This window comes from Colletotrichum fioriniae, assembly GCF_027942845.1.
Source record: "Colletotrichum fioriniae strain IMI 355084 chromosome Unknown scaffold_10, whole genome shotgun sequence".
NCBI classification, from domain to species: Eukaryota; Fungi; Ascomycota; class Sordariomycetes; order Glomerellales; family Glomerellaceae; genus Colletotrichum; species Colletotrichum fioriniae.
Window position 1 is genome coordinate 1,816,376 of NW_027076846.1, and position 14,019 is coordinate 1,830,394.

The 14,019-nt window shown below is 51.5% G+C and overlaps 4 protein-coding genes across 4 annotated transcripts; 2 read left to right on the top strand and 2 right to left on the bottom strand.

Moving 5' to 3' along the window:
• Window positions 1–951: 951 nt before the first annotated feature.
• N0V96_008521 (uncharacterized protein) lies at window positions 952–2,230 on the top strand (the record flags this gene model as incomplete). The annotated part of the gene is made up of 3 exons (XM_053190139.2): window positions 952–1,460; window positions 1,527–1,565; window positions 1,681–2,230. 3 exons carry the CDS (start codon window positions 952–954, stop codon window positions 2,228–2,230), a joined length of 1,098 nt encoding a protein of 365 aa, XP_053052561.2.
• Window positions 2,231–2,933: 703 nt separating this feature from the next.
• N0V96_008522 (uncharacterized protein) lies at window positions 2,934–3,847 on the bottom strand (the record flags this gene model as incomplete). The annotated part of the gene is made up of 4 exons (XM_065758360.1): window positions 2,934–3,017; window positions 3,241–3,510; window positions 3,599–3,727; window positions 3,818–3,847. 4 exons carry the CDS (start codon window positions 3,845–3,847, stop codon window positions 2,934–2,936), a joined length of 513 nt encoding a protein of 170 aa, XP_065613115.1.
• A 2,585-nt stretch (window positions 3,848–6,432) lies between these two features.
• On the top strand, window positions 6,433–6,755 carry N0V96_008523 (uncharacterized protein; the record flags this gene model as incomplete). The annotated part of the gene is made up of 2 exons (XM_053190142.1): window positions 6,433–6,480; window positions 6,570–6,755. 2 exons carry the CDS (start codon window positions 6,433–6,435, stop codon window positions 6,753–6,755), a joined length of 234 nt encoding a protein of 77 aa, XP_053052564.1.
• A 5,974-nt stretch (window positions 6,756–12,729) lies between these two features.
• On the bottom strand, window positions 12,730–13,545 carry N0V96_008524 (uncharacterized protein; the record flags this gene model as incomplete). The annotated part of the gene is made up of 1 exon (XM_065758361.1): window positions 12,730–13,545. The coding sequence occupies one exon, from the start codon at window positions 13,543–13,545 to the stop codon at window positions 12,730–12,732; it is 816 nt and encodes a 271-aa protein (XP_065613116.1).
• Between the last annotated feature and the right edge of the window lie 474 nt (window positions 13,546–14,019).

Sequence of the window (14,019 nt, forward strand, 5' to 3'; positions counted from 1 at the left end):
ACGAGCCCTGTCCTGGCCTGACCCGACGTCCGATGCGCATGAGATCCGCCCCCAGAGCCAAGTCCCCCTTGCGGCCCTGGTCCTTCAACACAGACGAACTGCCCTTGCTGCGCGGTCCCGGACATCGTCTCCAACCTCTCGCGCCTCTTCTTCGGCCCTGCACGGGAATCGGTTCCCTCATATCCGGCTTGTACTGCTTTCATCATCGGGCTTCCTATTCAGTCCAACCTTGTTAAGCGGCTCTTCTTTGCGCTGGCACCACCCGATGACTCGACGCCTCCCGTTTCGCTTCACTCCTCCCGCCAGCCCGTTGCAACCTTGACCTCCCATCCCATCTCGTCTGCTTCCTCCACAATCATCACTCCAGGCTCCTCCTCCCATCTGTGCTTCCTGTGCTTGCTCATCGTGCTTGTCTCGCACCTCGCTCGCCCCAGGAACCGGATACTATTCCTACGCCCGGTCATTGGAACCAGGCCTATTACTTGGACCCGTCGCTCCATTGCCACCGCTTTCTCGCTTCTCGGCACATCACTCCATCCTTCAACCACCTTCTCACCACCACACACACACACATCCACACCACCGAGGTCTCCAGTCCTTCTCCATACCTACGCATTCGTACCTGACTGGACCTAATCCACTCCCCGATCTCATCTCATCTACCGGTCTCGTCCCAGGGCCCCTTTGCATTTGTTTTACGTTACTCTGCCCCGTGCGGCCCTAAGAAAGAGCCGCCGACAAAAGGCCCTCACCATGAAGTTTTGCGGGTCAGCATAACCCCCGGGCCAAGCACATCTCGTGAATCCCTCGTTCCAGGGAATCCGTCCGAGACAGACGCACGGGAACGGGCCTCTGCCTCCGCTGCCACCCGCCGCATGGTGGTCCTGGCCTGACACGACTCGTCTGTTGCCGGCTCACTCGTCTCCTGTCATATAAAACCTCATCTGCCCCATGGATCCCCGCAGCGAGGACGGCGGAAATGGACCATCTAATACCGCTGCGCAGCCGCCGCCTCTCCGGCGGCGACTATCGATGGAGGAGGATTATTTCTACCAGGAAGTCATGACTTCCCCTTTCCGACGACCATCACTGCCGCCACCATATGAGCGAGATGCTAAACCAAGACGACCGGTGGCACCCAGGGTCAACTCACAACATGGAGTTGGGGAGGACTTGCCAGGCTATTCGTGCGACATCGAGTTGGAGGGTGTATGGGTGAAGAAGATGGAAATTGAAAACACAACCAAACGGGCAGAGGACAGAAATTGGCACACCACTATCGTACAACTACGAGGCACTGCATTGAACTTTTACAACGTGAAGAAGGATTGGGGATGGGGCAGGACGAGAGACGGACCGACCATCTCGCCCGACAACCCGCCGTGGGTGCGAAAGGCTTCTCTCGACAGAGCGTACAGTCTTCAGCACGCCGATATTGGTATTGCTGCCGATTACAAGAAGTAGGTTGCCTCGATTCTCAGCCTCATTCCATGCCAAGACCTGCCAAGAGACTGACTCCCACCTAGGAGGCGATATGTCATTCGAGTAAGGGCCGAGGAGGATCAGTTCCTTCTATCCTGTATAGAATTAAGCACGATGGTCAGGTGGTTGGGAGGCTCTCTTCGCCGCCATCGATGTTGCCGCTCCCATCGATGATCGTGACTATCCCCGCGACCAAAGCATTCCCCGCATTCAACGAATCCGCTGGTTCCGTGGCCAGACACCAGCACCGACGAACAACTACCCCGTACCGACGCCAAGACCACTGAGTCCTGAACTCCGCCGCGTGGCCTCTGCCGAGGCACCCGATCCCTTCCCAGCATCATCGACTATAGAGGGTCTCGTTCACCAGGCCGTCGTCAACGAGCGCGGCGAGACCAACGTATTAGACAGCGAGTCTATTTACGGTCCCGGACCCGGGAGGAACGAGCTGATCAGCAGCCGCTTGTCGACAACATCGTATCCCAACGAGGCCATCGACCCTGACACTGGAAAATGGGCGCCCGAGCACCAATGGAGTGCGGCCCACGATCTGCTTTACGCCAAGCTTTGCTACTCTGTTCTCCTGTTCAAGAGCCCCCGAAAGTCAAATTACATCATCAGCAAGGGCAAGCGATGGTTTGTGGATTGGGCAACAGGTCGCATGGTGCGCGTACTGCCGCCAGCCTACGGCGAGATTGATTTCTTCGGCCCTTGGCAAGTCATCCACACGGAAAACAGGAGGATTTAAGATGGATCGTTGTTTCTCCCTCACTTCTACTGCACATATACATACCCCGTGCCCTCGTCAATGACGAGGGCCTTTCTTTTGCATCGACACGAGGAAGAATCGCAAGATTCGAACGATACGGATTTTCACCATACATTACCCAGAGGCTGGGTGGTCGGTCGGTACGGCGACCAAAACAAAAATCGGGCGGGACGGCGCGGCATATGCATTTGGTTGGCTCTTTCTTTCTTTCTTTCTTCCTTCCTACTTCCATCTCCATTCCTCTCAACATTGTCCTTGGTCTCCTTTGTCTTTCATGGCGGACGAGAGAGAGAGAGAGAGAGAGAGAGCGAGAGCATAGCTTTGCGCCAAGCATATCATCATTGGGCGGAGTTGTCAGGGCAGCGAGGCAATCCTCGCTGCCCCAAATTTCATTGTCGTCCTTTTGCTTTCTTTTTTTTGTGGCATGGAGTATTCAGCGCTGGCATTGCGAAAGCCTTGGCACCGAACAAACCCGTTAACGATGGGGGACCCTGAAGGAAACTTCCCATTGGTCATGGCCGAGGCATAGTCTGGTCGACTTGAATATACTGAATGTTAACAACATGTCTCGGAACGGACGTAAGCTTAAATCTTGTGAGAGTGCCATGTTGAGAATGTCGTTTGACCAGGATGGCAAAGAACGTAAAAGGAACCAGGTCGTTTCGCAAGCTTTTGGCTTTGTTCACGAGTGCTTCAGCCCTGTGGCAACAGGAGTAATTTTGGAGAAACTCAGGGTGAGCATATAAACCCAAAGCCAATTCATGGCCTATGTAAATCAAAATGGTATCTCGTGCATTGAGAAAAGCAACCATATCCCTAGCCGTACTCCGAACTTTTTTTTTCAACAACATCTCATGAATATCGTCCAACGTCAGGTTGCGTACTTTTTTCTTCTTACAACGTAAACCTCTCCCCCCTTCCTACCATCTCTTTCCTATTTCTCCCTTCCCCCTTCCCTCCCCCATCGCTCTCTGTCTATCCTCACATACCCGCCATCTCCACCTCGAAGCCCGCGCCTCCGCCGCCAGTTCGGGCGCCACGTCCACGAGCAACGCGTTGGCGCCATCGATATCGGCGACCTGGCTCTCGAGCTGGGCGAGGAGGGCGTCAATCTCGGCGCGCTGGGACTGGATGGAGGAAAAGAGGGATTCGTTCGAGGCCTGGGTGTTTTGGAGGCGGGCGTTGAGGGTCGATTGTTGCGGGGCGAGGCGCGGGGCGAGGTGGGCTGTCAGGATTTCGTCGGGGGGAGGACGTGTGGGCTGTTTGTGTGGTTTTGGTGTTAGTTTTTATATGTCTCTGATGTATCTCTACTGTATCGAGGAAAAAGGAGGGGGGGAGGGAGGTGACGTACGGGATGGGTTCTTCGACGTCGCTGCCGCCTTCTTGTCTCCTGCGGTCCGCGTCGCTGACGAGGTTTTCTAGCTCGTTTAGTTTGCGGATGACGTCTCGTTCGCCGAGGATCGATTGGAAGTCTTTCTACAGAGGTGGTAGGAACATCAGCATGCTATTCTTCTTCTTCTTATTTCCTCCGCGGAAAGAGGGTATGACAAGACGGCCTAAACGTACGTTACACCTCTCCTCGAGGTAATCCACCATTTGCTTCTGGACGTTGCGCAGGGTATTCGGCGCGTGGGCGGCGACGGTGGGGGAAGCACGAGGCAAAGTTGTCGTAGTTTACTTTGCGGAGGGTGCTGGCGAGGGCGCCGTCGTAGAGCTGGATGAAGCGTCCCGCGCGGGGAGCCGGGGGTCGCGGGGGTGTGTTTTTGGGGGAGGGAGGGGAGGCGGGCGGTTGTCGTTGTTGTGACTGTTGTGGTTGTGTTTGTTGCACTTGTTGTGATGGGTCTTGTGATGGTTGCGCTGTTGTCGCTGAGGGTGCTTCTGGTGCTGGTGATGTTGTTGTTGTTGTTGAGGATGCGCCGCCCGGATGCGATTCGGTCCCGGGTTGGTGTTGGACGGCGTGGTCTTGCGATTGGATCTGTGGTGATGATTCCTTTATCGATTGTGAGGGTTGTGGCTGGTCTTGTTCTGGAGCGGACATTTTGTGCGGAGTGGGTGGGTTGTTGAGAGATGATGGGATTGTTGCTTGCCTAAGTTCGTGATGCGATGCGATGCGATGCGATTGCGGTGGTGTTTAAGTGAAGATTAGCGGCTGGGATCTGTCCAAGGACGGGGAGACGTGACGCGTCTGTGGTTCAAGGTCAGGTATATTGGTGGGGGTGGGCACAGTCAGAATGGCGCGAAGATGACAGGAAGTTCACGTGCTTTGCTTACCTTACCTACCTTTGGTTTTTTTTTTACTTCCCCCTTGGCGGGTGGGATGAACGCCGCCAAGACAATCCAGATGCGAGCGATCCCGGCCGGCCGGTTGGTTCTGTTCCTGAATCCTGGCAGCTTGGCGTGGGGATTCTGTTTTTGGCGCCGCTCGCCTTTTCTTGCTCTTGTCCTTTTGGGGAAAGTCAATTCAAACCTCTATACACGTACTTTGTCCATCTTGGTGTATTCGAACGACCAGTGTTGGTGTAAGAAGTGTCATTCTCAGGGACGCAAGTCTGCTACTCATTTCCGTCCATTTGTCTTTGGTTCCCTTTTTGAAACATGCAAGCCGTTCCACGATGTTTTTTCTGCTCAACACCAAATGGACCTTGCCCACGTTGCCCCTGCGAAGTTGTGCGCGAGAGAGGTTGAGGGGCGAATCTTGAATGGTGGCCTTTGCCCATCCAACTTCATATCACCGTCACACTAAATTGCACTAGAAAATCGATCATCAAACCGTAAATGCAGAGTCCGTTGACTTCTCGTCATAAACGAGGCAGTGTTGGGAAGCTGAACCTCGTGCACTCAGACTCCAATTACCTCAACGAACTGTGCAACTAAGAGTCTGCGTTCTTCATCAACGACATCCACGATAAACAGGCCACAACTTTTAGCAACGTCACGAGAAGTGATAATTACCGACCTGGAATGCGATGCTTAATATAGCAGCACGACATTCTACGAAACGGTAGCATGAAGGACTAGTTAAGTTGCTCCTTTCTATACGAAGAAGTCTAGAAGCGCCCCCCGCGGCCCCCGCCCCGGGCACCTGTCGGAGTGCTACTGCAGTCCGAGCAACAACCGCAACTGGCACGAAGTATTCTCCGAGGAAACATTACTTCAGTCTAGAGACTAGGCCAAATTGACTGGAAACCATCATGACTGGAACTTGTTTCACTTGCTGCCCTATACAGCTCCTCGCGCCGTTGAACGTGTTTTCAAACAAATGTTTCAAGAAAGCATCTGAGGCGTGAGAAGCCGACTCTCCTTCGCTAGCTGTGTCATCTGATAGTTGTCTTGATCTACCGGCCCATCAACTCGCCCCTTGTGAAAAGCCATATCCATCAACTCGAATCATGAAAGGCTAAGCATTTCATCTCATGTCTTTCCCTCGGCTCCCCCTGAGTTCGGCATCTAGAGCCGATGTGAAAGTCCGCATGGCGAGCGAGCAAGTAGTTCCAACCGAGAAGCCGCGAGCAAGAAACCGAAGGCTGCTTCGCCTCGTTCGGGCCCCTCGGGGCATGACTTCCACTCACCTGCCCTTCCAAAGTCGGTCTAGATCGTCCTTGTGTGACCCGCCCCGGGGAAACTACCGTTCTGTAACTTGCGTGCAGTTTGAACAAGCTTCATACAAGCTTCATAACAGTACCACACATAGCCTGCATCAAATCAATACTACCCTGCCAATCCTGGCTAGCCGGACCTCGAAGCATACATCAAAAACATGTAGATGTTTCCTGATTCGACCAAATAGAATCAGGCAGACACTTCCGGTGGGATTCCTTGTCTTGGAGAGACAGGAAACGGCGTCATGATCAGCCTTCATCATTTGCCAGGCACGGCGGTAAAGCCCCCTTTTGGTAATGTCTTGAGGAGTCGTGATGTTCAGGTGGGTTATTTTTAGATGCGGTTAGTATTGTGTTGGGTAAATCTGCTTCATGCTCGTGTGTGCGGTAAAACATTTCTTTGTCTACATATCTTATATAAGACCCCGAACAAAATCTATCTTCATGTTCAGATCCGCCCTTACATTTCTCACAGCCTCAGAAACATACAGACCGCCTTGAACTACATACAACTCCATCTCATCAATACTACAACCCCTCAAACCACACTCTCATCTCCCGCCTCCGTCTTACTAGCCCAAAATGCGTTTCTCTCTCGCCGCTCTCCTCGCCATGACGACAGTGGCCCTTGTAAATACCTCCCTCGAGTTTCTTGCACCCACCTTGGTATTCTTCCAGCAGAACAAAAGTAAACTAACCATGTCCCTTCCTACTAATAGGCCACTACTACTCCCCACGCCAGCACGACGACGGGCAGCGTCAAAGCCGCTGCCACGAAGAGCAACTCAGCATCCGCCAAGGCGACTTCGACTACCACTCACAGCAAGAACGCCGGTCCCAGAGAGACTGCGGCTGTTGCCCTTGGCGTCATGCTTGGCGGAATGGGCCTTGTTGTCAACATGTGAGAAGAGGAAAAGGTTGTCAAGTGCTTGGCTTTGGTTACTTTTGATGTCACGAGATGTTTGAGTGTCGTGGATTTTCATTTTATTTCTTGGGCGAGTTAAGGGAAAGAGCATTCGAAGAGGGTGGATTGTGGAAAGCTTGGGAGGCAGGTATCTCAATGTCAAACGGGTACAACTACTCCTGGCTCGTACATTCAGATCTGGAATTCTTTCGGTCAGCCATATTATTGCTTTGCTACTAAAATAACATTTTTGAAACGATATGCGGCTCCCCGTGAGAAATTTGGGTGTTTGATGTGGCCGCGAATCTTTGATAGACGAGAAAAGAGGAAGGGACTCGGAGGTTATTATGACAGCCAACCCTCTCGCATTCGCTCGCATAGAGCTCGAACTCATCTCTATCCTATGGACCCAAGAGAACAAAAAGCATAATACTGTCTGGGGAAACCAGGCATTTGCCTACCCGGCCATTTCCGACGCTACCTCCAAGTCAATGTCAACGCCCATTGTCAAGGAGACCGATCTAACTCACACTAGCCAATACTGACATCAAATCTAGAGAAATAACCCGGCATATACTCGCTGCTCGCTCCTCCAAGTCCTTTCAGAGTCTAGTGGGTCATCGAGGATCAGCACAACGTGGAATAATTGAGCTAGTCCGCCGTCCCCCACTGCGTTAAGCCCACGCATCCACACCTTCGCCAAAACTCCACGAAACATCACAAAAACTTCAAAAACATACAACACCAGGTATTCGCTGGTCGTCACCGACCCAACTACTAATCCGGCCCTCATTGGCTTATCTATGGGAGAGCGGACGGGATCCCGAGTTTTCCAATGGGTATGGTCGTATGTGGTAGTTGAGGGTGAGGTTTGAGCTGATGTTGACTCGATGTTTGGCACCTTAGGGGAAGGCTAGAGGCTGAAGTGCACACCACAGCTTCTCAGTATAATAGATAATGGAAATATTATGACTACCAGCATCAGGTCTCGTTGATTGTGGGACCGCAAGGTAGGTAAGGCCGGATAAAGAGGGCTCAAACGAGAGTATTCACCTGAAGCTTGGCCCAGCCCTCAACGTGGAACATCTCGTAGATGTTGTCAATAGAGGTGTATGCGGGACTCTTGAGTTATAATCATGAGGGTTTCATATCGAAAAGGCTTTGTATGAAATTGTGTTTCTTGTGTTGCTCACTGGTATTGCCCTGCCTCGAAAGCCATTTCCACACTTCATTTGGCAAGTTTCAAGAATTCAGAACCAAACAAAACACACGTTTGGATTCCTTGAGAGACTCGTGTCCCAAGTATCTCTTCCCACAAGTTACTAATTTCCATCATTTCCTGCCCTCTCTCGGCAGGTCTCGTACGTAGACATCAACAACGTGGACGTCTCTTTGTTCTAACAAATGTTACAAAACCACCAAAGTAGTTTTTCCTACCATGTCAACTATATTTCCTTATAAGTGCAAGAAGACCCGGGCAGAAAATCCGGCTTTTATGACGTGCTGGGACAATAGCAGAAAGATTGTCTCGAGCCATATGAGCGACGTGCTAATGAGAATACCGTCTTCGAGGAGCTGGGCTCAGAGCTACCTCTATCACATAACGAGGAAGAGGTCCCGCGATGCTACTGCTATCAGTAAAAAATCCCCCCAAAATGTTCATCACCGGTATGGCTGCATCTCTTGGCGATTATCATGGCGCTCATGCTGGGATCGCACGCGAGCTCGAACTCTTAGCCTATCGATGAGGCTGAAGGGGCAGATATGGGCTCGTCGTGTATTTGGTTGGGGAGCATCGGATGGATACTTGTTGCCCGTGGCGAATAGCTCTCGGAGAAGGGGTATCGTGCACTTGCTGTCTAATGAAGCATACCGGTGATTTGATCACCGTGTACCGTGTAGTTGACAACGTAATGACTGGTCCTTGATCCAAAGATGCTCTACTCATCCTGCTGTCGCCAACCATGCAAGCTTTGGGGGACACGCAAACAAAGCTTTCGTCAATGTATGTACTGATCTACGTGGACTGCATTAATCGCGCGGTTTCTTCCCACTGTCATCGTTATTGCAAGAAGTCTAGATAAGACTTCTTTCTCCGTCCCTTCTGATTTCAAGATTCAGATATGGTCCGGACGCTTGGAGGATGGCTTACCGTCGCACAGGAGGGACCGTCAAATTTTGTGAGATATCTGCATTCCTCGGCACTTCACCGCCTGCTTTTGAATCAAGAAGTACCGAGACTCGAGATTCCAGCAGAAACTTGAAGTCATTTGTCCAGGAACTCTGAACGTTTAGGGGCGCCACGGCGAAGAGGCGTCCAGACGGCATCATGCGCGGTGCAACGACACTGAGTGTTACACACACATTGTCGTGGGAGAATAAAAGCCCACTGATTCACCAGCTCATGTAATGCCTCTCAGATAAATAACATTCAAGGCGCTGCAGAGCCTCGTATTGCTTTCAATAACACGGAACACCATACTTTTCCTCCCTCGCCCGTCTGCTCAATCATCGTTCCAGGGATCTACTACAGCTTGTGAGTCTCACCACTACATGTATTCAAGGGAGCCTGGCAAGAATCACGGGACTAATGCAGATCACATCGTGAGATGAGTACAAGATTATAGCCTTGGCTCTATCGACGAGGTTGGGGTTGCAACCCGGGATCGTAGATATGTACTTGACCTCGCTTTCTCCAAGGGTCGGTTCGCATAAGTGCATACAGCCTAAATTTATACCCGAAACCAGGCCGTGAGCTAGATATCTTTGTTATGCCATGCCTGAACGTACTAAGATGCGATGTAGAATATCCTTACAGTAGCTGTTAGTCCCGAATTTGGTGTGACTCCGTGTAAGAGACCTGATCAAGGAAAGATTCTTGATGCCCCGAAACCTAGGGGAACAGCCCGCCGCAGTGGAGCTTTATGGGTAGGCAAGCCATGTATTCAGTCTCTTCGACCGGGCCATGCCGACTGTAGAGTGACGAGGAGTGCTAAGAAACACGAGTTACCTAACCCATTGTATGATGTGGTGGTGGGGCTTAAATGCCTCCTTATACTTACTCTAGTATCCCACGAAGAGTATTCTATAGATTTAAGATTGAAGCATAGCCTTAGTCATAACCCCGAGCTAAGAAACACGTCTATCAACGACATCGGTTCCGATTATGATCCCGAACCTGTGACCGAGCCGGCACCTAATCATAGGGCTTCCTTGGAATCCATTTTGGTATCAATCAATACATCATTCAAGCATGCCCACGTCAGTTAGCTAGCGTCCCAAGACCAAGCTCAGTTTAAACAAAGACTGGGTCAATTTTCTTCCAGGACGGTATGTTGACGACGTTCCTTTTTATGCCATCACAAGAGGCAAGGTCGTGCAGTCCTCGAGACACCACACCCAATAGATGAAGACCACGTTCCACAAGCATGAAGTGTCGCTTAGAACTTTACATGCTTAACCATAATTGGGTTTTACGAAAGTGACATTGTCCGCAGGTTCAGGATGCAAGTCATCATTGGCACTGCGAGGTGACGTCAAATGCCAAAACCCTTGCAAATGGCCGTAGGGGGCCAGAGCATACAACTAGGAGCAGAACACCCTCTTTTTAGCAATTGAAAAGAGCAACACCCTACGAAAATCCAGGATATCATAAAAATGAATAGGTCAAATCCGCCTATCGGTAGTTCCGATGCCGACGCAGCTTTACTATGCGCCGCTGGAAAAGTCGCCTCGTTGGCTGCTCGGAACTCCCGACTATGGCATCAATATCAAAGGATTCCACTCTTAATAATCACAATGAACTTCATTTTACTCTGCGTATCCGTCTTCAAGCTGTTTAAGACATCCTGGGCGGAGATAGGAAAGAAGAAAAAGGCCACTAGACAAGCAAGACGAATGCTCTGGGCACTCGAACGTCTCTTAGTCATGTAAGTAACTGGTAGTTTTATTGCATGTCAAACATAAGCTGGGGTGTCTTAGTAGAAAGTCATGGATCGGAAGCTCACCCCCTGGATTGATCAGTGATCTTACGGTTTCCATCTCCAAGGCTTGCTCAATTCTCTGGATAGCTCGACAGAAGTGTGACGTTTCAGAATCATACTATAACGCCTATGGATACCTCGAGTCTATTGATGGATTCTTCCTCTCACTGGTACATGCAGGCGTTCTGTTACTCGTTGGAGAACTAGGCCTCCTATTCTGGGGTCAGCCCGGAGAAAGGCAACAAGTACGAAGCCTCTGGTTCATCTTACGTCAAGGCTCTCACGCGCTCGGTTGGATGATGGCGTTAGGCGTCGTCGGGATCCAGATATCAATTTCGGTTATGAAGCAATACCATGTCTTGGGGCTGCCAGGAGCGGGGGACGTACGCCTTGCATCGCAAGACCTTGCTTCAGATGGCATGATCAAAATCCTGCTCTTCTTTATAGGGCTTTTGTTATGTGTACCGTTTCAATCAGTGGTGAGATACTTTCTTCTTCCTTCATTAGAGAACTGAATAGAAATGACTGACCTCTTGACCTAGGGAGGACCATGGTTGTGGGGCAATTTACTCCTAACCACCGCTACCTGGACATGGCGACTCGCTAGGGTTTTTGAAAAGAAGGGCTTGGATGAGATTACTCCTCATGCCACCGCATTAATTGTAGACATTTTCTATGCGAGATTGCCAACTGTTTTTCTCTTGGCTATGTTTACCTTCTTCTTGCGACCCCGTCGATGAACGGGCCAGGTAAGCTTGAGCAGGGCAGCGTGCAGCTCTGCCTTCTCCGGGACTCTTTTAGACTCTGCTGGAAATTTTGAAGAGTTGAAGACCTCTTTTTTCTTTATATGGCGGAGCAGAATCATAGCTTTCACCCACGATAGTCTACATACAGATCTATCAGATATAATTCATGACTATAGATCAAATTCTTAGACGAGGCGTCTCTGGTATGGAATCGGTTTGGCCCCTTCTATCATAGGTTAGAGAAAGAAACATCAGGTCCATACGCTCGCTGAAACTTTGTCCCGAATCCTGTCTTGCTCGTTCATCCTTAACGGATGGCCCCCAAAGACCAATCCACACACTCATCATGTAGTATGGCATTGACATCTGGGACATGATAGGGAACTCTTCCAATACCGGAGGCAGTACCTCCTCCCAAGAAGCGTCAATGTCAACTATTTCTTGTAAAAGTACGAGGCTTTCCAAAGTCGAGGGAAGGGTGTCTTGCAGTTACATGTCACCGTCCGCTAAGGCGCTGGTAGTCGCTTCATTACTCTCCATTACAGAATATTAGAAAGGGACTGGAAGGGGTGGTATCTCAAACACGCAAAAGTCGCTGCATGCTTCCCAAATGATAGTCAGATGGCGGAGAAACCTTGCGGCAAGGCCTCAGTGCTTGGCAGATGAACTGGCTGTCGAAAATCTCTTGATCTACTGGCCGATACAGGTTTAGTCGGAAGACCTCCAAATTCTACATTCAGGCTAGCAATTGCGACAGGAAACTTTCCGCTGATGTGGTGCTCGTCGTAAAACGAGGTTCGTGAGAGATTGTGACGATACTATAGGTGACCAAGAACTGAACGATGTGACTTGAGGTCCTGGCTCTGAACGACTAAGCTTAAGCGAAGCTTTCTTTAAGACAAGGAGCTCGGAATACTAGTAGCACATCCAAGCTTTCTCCTCTTCTTGCTAAGTCCGTATGATAGTCGAAGCCTTCGTACGGCTGCTGGAACTCTTCCAAGCGCTTGAACCTGTTTTACACTCGCCATCGAATGAGGCGTGCAAGCGAATCGCAGCACTCCTTCCATAGGACTGAAATTTGACTCTCGTAAGCTGTACCCATTAATCTGATGGAACATGTCGGCTGTCAACCTCGGTATGATTCGTAAATGTAGGACAATGAGAGCAACGACGGTTTCCGTCTCTGCGTCGCAAAGCCTCTTGATCCAGTCTTCGGCAGCCCGAAAGCCACCCCTCGTGTTGAAACTCAACTCCCTGAACAATCCGCTCTGCCAACACCTCGCTCAATCTCCTCTAACACGGCCCTTGTGCCATCCGCTCCTCGCGGCGTACCCCGTGGGAACTTGAACCGCCACTCCAGCCCACCAGCAGGATCGACGAGTTTACCCCGCGAAGAACCGTCATAAAGCGGGATCTGGCCGTCGTACTCTCGAACAGGACTCAACTTCGCCAGAGATCGCGAGCCGAGGTCCTCCCATAGCTGACCCAGAACACGCACGCGCGACCTCGTGAAGCCCATGTACGGCCCTCCCCCGCCGTACGGCACGCTTGCCGGGTCCTTTGCGTCGACTGCGACGACCCACGGCTCCAGGTCGAGGTTTGGGGCCTTGCCGGGGATGAAGGCTGGTGCATCGAGTAGCGAAGTGAGCACTGGCTCGTCGATGAGGATGAAGGCGTCACGGCGAACGTCGGACGGCCACTGTCCACCCTCGTCTTCGTCGTCATCATCATCGTTTGACGAACTCTTGCGGCGAACGAAATCCTCAACCCACCCGTTGAAAGCCTTGCGCACAGAGGCGTAATCGGCGCCGCTCAGGACGGTGCTGTCGGCTATGACGGGCAGGGCAAAGGTATCCGGGCCCATCTCGGCGGCGTCGTCGTCGGCCGGAGTCGCGTAGGCGCGCAGCTTCTTCAAGGCGGCAGCCCATTGCGCTTCGTCACTGTCGGCGACGTAAGCGGTGCGGACGACGACAAAGCCCCATTCGTGTGTGAGGTCTTGCAAAGCGCTGCGGAAATGCGCTGACAACTCGCTGAGATCTCGTGCTTGTGGTTGTTCCGCCATTCCGAGTTTGGCTGGGCGCCAGACTTATCTGGGAGGTTTACTTTGATCGGTCAGACCGAGCTATCTGTGTTGCTTTTTGCAAACGAGGTGTGAAGGTGGGCGTTGGACGTTGCACGCTGTGAAGATCAGCTCAGATTATGTGATGCAGGGGCCGCGGGCAGGGGGGGCAGTTCGAGATGTCTATCCACGAGTCCGTAGAATCGACGCGAAATTTGGCTCTCGGCGACGTCCGGTGTTATAATCACCATGGCTGAAACTCGACTGCTCGAACCTGCAGGCCGCGATGTCGGTCCTGAGTAGCGCAGTCTCACCTCGCAGAGCTGGCATCAACACGACGGCCCCACCGCGGCGCCGGGTTCGGTCAAGGGGTATACCGCGGTCCCGATGGACCCACCCGGGTGAGCCCAGCAGTGCACTTTGTATAGTAAATACATTCGTAAGAACCGTGCCTTGTCTTCGATCAAATTTAAAACA